At 26.8% G+C, this 3,912-nt stretch overlaps 1 protein-coding gene across 1 annotated transcript in view; it reads right to left on the reverse strand.

Annotated features, from left to right (window-relative positions):
* Positions 1 to 3,912, reverse strand: part of LOC105623362 — a 23,731-nt gene that overhangs the window by 10,031 nt on the left and 9,788 nt on the right. The window contains 4 exon segments of the mRNA XM_012204758.1: positions 1,971 to 2,119; positions 2,204 to 2,239; positions 2,241 to 2,296; positions 3,176 to 3,595. Coding sequence (XP_012060148.1) covers positions 1,971 to 2,119; positions 2,204 to 2,239; positions 2,241 to 2,296; positions 3,176 to 3,595 — 661 coding nt within the window.

Genomic DNA, 3,912 nt, shown 5'->3' on the forward strand with positions numbered 1-3,912 from the left:
TATATATACACACACACACACACACACACACACAGAGTGTCCTTAAATTTCAATATCACCCTGAGCAAGACTAGAGCGAACGAAACTGACTCAAAAATCTTTTACTATTTTGCGATTTCCGCAATGGTTAATGAGATATTAATTACTAAAAATCGTTAAATAGCCTGACAAGTTTTTCTAGAACATCCCACTCCTCGCGGCCCGCGCACCGAGCAATGGGCGTACACTTAATAATAGTAGGCTGGGTGGAACTATAGTTATCTATATATTTAAATATAAGAGTCTTTTAGGTCGTTGAAAACGAATTCAATGTCAAAATTAAAATAGTGGATATGGCAGATATAAAAACTTTAGAAATGTTCAAATTGTTGCAAAATGTATAGAAGTCTTCCATGACTTTGAATTTGTCCATTTTGAATTCGTATTTAATGATCTAAAAAACATAATGTTTAACTAAACAATTGAAAGGAATTTAGTAAATCGTTAATGATCTAATTCAGTTTTTTGCAATAAACATTTAATTATGAGTGTCTTATTAACTATAGCCAACACTAAAAAAAACTTTTGAGGATTGAAAGTCTTAACGTACTTAATTTTAATTACAATATATCCTCTACCTGACGTATATCTATCCCTCTTACAAACCCTTCCTATATCATTGAATTTTCCTTCCTACATATTTTTGTTACCACTTTCTTTATTAGATAACAGAATTATTTCAACTATTGAATGTTCTAGCATTACATCTCAGAGTTCTACAGTAAGACTCGTTTGATATCTTTGAATTTTATAATTAAATAAAAATTGTACTCAAGTTTTTAATTAATTTAGATGATCTAACTTTAATCATCTGCAGATATTTACTTGTTATTTTTTGTGTAACTTTTAATAATTGACTTTCGATTTAATTTGTAATATATAATATAGTGATATAATGTTACAATAATTATTAATGATAACATTATATTATTAGTGATGCAATATTTTTGTTAATTATAGTTGTAAAAGGAATATGAAGCGTTTTTACATTTATTCTACTTTGAATTCACTGTATCAACCTGATATTGATAAAAAGTTCACTGTATGATTATACTACATACCATGCAATTATTATTAGGTGACATTTGAATTCGACTAACATTAAGTTCCGATGATCATGCTGTTTTGTATCTAGAGCTTTACCTGCAATTATTCCACTTGCCAATATGCGAGATAACATATGCTTATCATAATTTAACTTCTTACATTGTTATCGTAACTTTTCAATTTATTGTATTATTGAATATTGAAAATGACCCGATAGGGATCGAAACGTCTATACAAATTTTTAGATTGTTTATAATAATATTATTACACACATAATATCCTGAGTGATTCTTCCTATATTATATTGTTTAATTTATTTAATTATTTGAACCGTAATTATTTATTGAATTATACAATATAATTTCTTCTATATGTCACATCGTAATTAATATAACAAGATATATAAAAATTGTCCTCTTTTACAACTATAAACGCGAATTTTTCATTTTTTTGTGATGTGATGGAACAATCAGCCCATACAGCACACTTTTCTGAGAGACAACTGGGAACAAGTTAAGGGACGTAGGGACGTTCTGTGAACATCTTTGGAATGTAGGAACATCTTTAGAACATTCCTTGGAATGTTCTATAAGTGGAATCTGTGCTATAAGTGGAATTCAGATTCATATTCAACGTTCAAAAAACTAAAAGATATAACTTCGTTCTGATTTTGTTGTTAAACAAATGTTATTATATCTAGATAAGGAATCTATTAAAAAAAGATATACAAAGCTACTATGTCATTAATTGTCTTTACAGCCATTTAATGATATTATAGATATATTATACTTACGTATATAACTAATGTATAATAATACAGATACAAATTTACAAAATACAATTTTAACAATTTTTTAAATAGAATAATTTTTCGTTTTACATACCTGTTATATCCGAGTTGTCTACATAAAATATGAGCTTCTTTTAAAGTCCAATTATTTCTAGAATCGCATACAATACCCCAACCAGGCAGCACACCTTGTACCTCAACATAACCATTGCTCGGCTCAGAACCGCCTCTCAAACGAATAATCTATTGATTATATATTAAATAAAATGTTTTTTGTTATAATTAAGATTAAATTTTTTTAATTTATCGTTATATAAATGTTCTTACCTGACCAGATATAGGCGTTAGTCGAACGGACTTTTTTTGAATAAGTTAATGGATGCACTGGCGGCACGTAATAAACTGGGAATGACGGCTCTTCTATAATAAAATTAATTATTACTAATAAATTGTTATTAATTAAAATTAATTAATAATAAATGTTTTATTTACTTATATTTTATTTATTTATTTAACTATCACTTATTTGTGGATCCAATATAGAATGTAATATACAATATGATTTATATTGTCATGTATATTTGATACATATTTACACGAATATATTTTTATATACTATACTACTATAATTTTTTCCCACAGTAATTAAAGTCATGCGAAAGCACAAAAAGCAAATACATGCAAAAGGATAAAATCAATTAAGTTAGCTAAACAAATTTAATGTAAATAAATACATAAATTGATATATAATACATAAATAATTACATACATGACATATAATACATAAATTTAATAATATAATGTGTAAATAATTTTTATATAGTGAACATGTATATAATATTAAAAATAGAAAAGTTACATTTTAACTTTTTAGTGTTATCTAATATCCATGAATAATTATTATGTAAAAAATGTTGCACATAAAGTATATATTATAAATATTTAAAACATTTAATAAATAATAGCAATTAGTAAATAGAAAGATTTAAATTAGCACAGTATTGATTTTAATTATCGACTTACAAATCTCACATTGCAACATTATTCAAAAAACGATATATTTTTTATATTCTCTGCAAAAGCTTAATCTAAAATAAGTTTATTTCATTATTGCATATACTTTGTGGCATAACAATGCGCAAGAAAGCAATTACGAATAAATCCATGCAAAAAAACAATTAAAGAATAACTTACCAAAATTTATTTTTTACGCACATGTATGTAGCGAGCACTCATTTTATAGATAAAAATACATAAATTTATATAATTTTTAAATCATTAACTTATTAAATCACTAACCTTCTTGAAACGGGGCTGCTTCTATATTAAAAAGTTCGATATCGGTATTTTCCGGACTAATTTTCATAATGACTGATGAAGCCGTCGTTGTCTTGGTTTTATTTTCGAAAACCAGTCTAGGCTTCCAGATATTTTTGTCTAATACATCCACGTTGTAATCATTTATTTCAGGTTCTACAATATTTGGAGGTTTCAAATTTACATTACTTGTTTTCGTATCACCACTCCAGTTATCATCTTCACGTTCAATTAATTCACTAGATAAATTAAAATCATTTATGTTATCAGAATTATGCAACTCTTTTTCTTTCGCAGTATTTTCAAACTCCCGTCCTCTTCTTGACAATTCCAGTTTATTGGAAATTTTCTCTGTTGTTGTCATCAGCGTTGTCGTAAACAAAGTATAATCATTTTCAGAATCTATTAAAGAAAAAATATGTAGTTTTAACAAAACATTTAGATGTAAATTGCAAAATTTAAATATACAATTATTATATTTATTAACAAAATTATAGCATAAACAATCAATCCGATGGTAATTTTTAATGAATAACTATAATGGTTCCCAATGCATATTACATTAAGGTAAATAATAATTGCCCGTTTTTGTCGATAGAGAAAGAGAGAGAGAGAGAGAGAGAGAGAGAGAGAGAGAGAGTATTTTACAACACACACACACACACACACACTCACACACACCACACATCACACACACACACCACACACACCACACACAC

This window comes from Atta cephalotes, assembly GCF_000143395.1.
Source record: "Atta cephalotes unplaced genomic scaffold scaffold00056, whole genome shotgun sequence".
In the NCBI taxonomy this organism is placed as follows: Eukaryota; Metazoa; Arthropoda; class Insecta; order Hymenoptera; family Formicidae; genus Atta; species Atta cephalotes.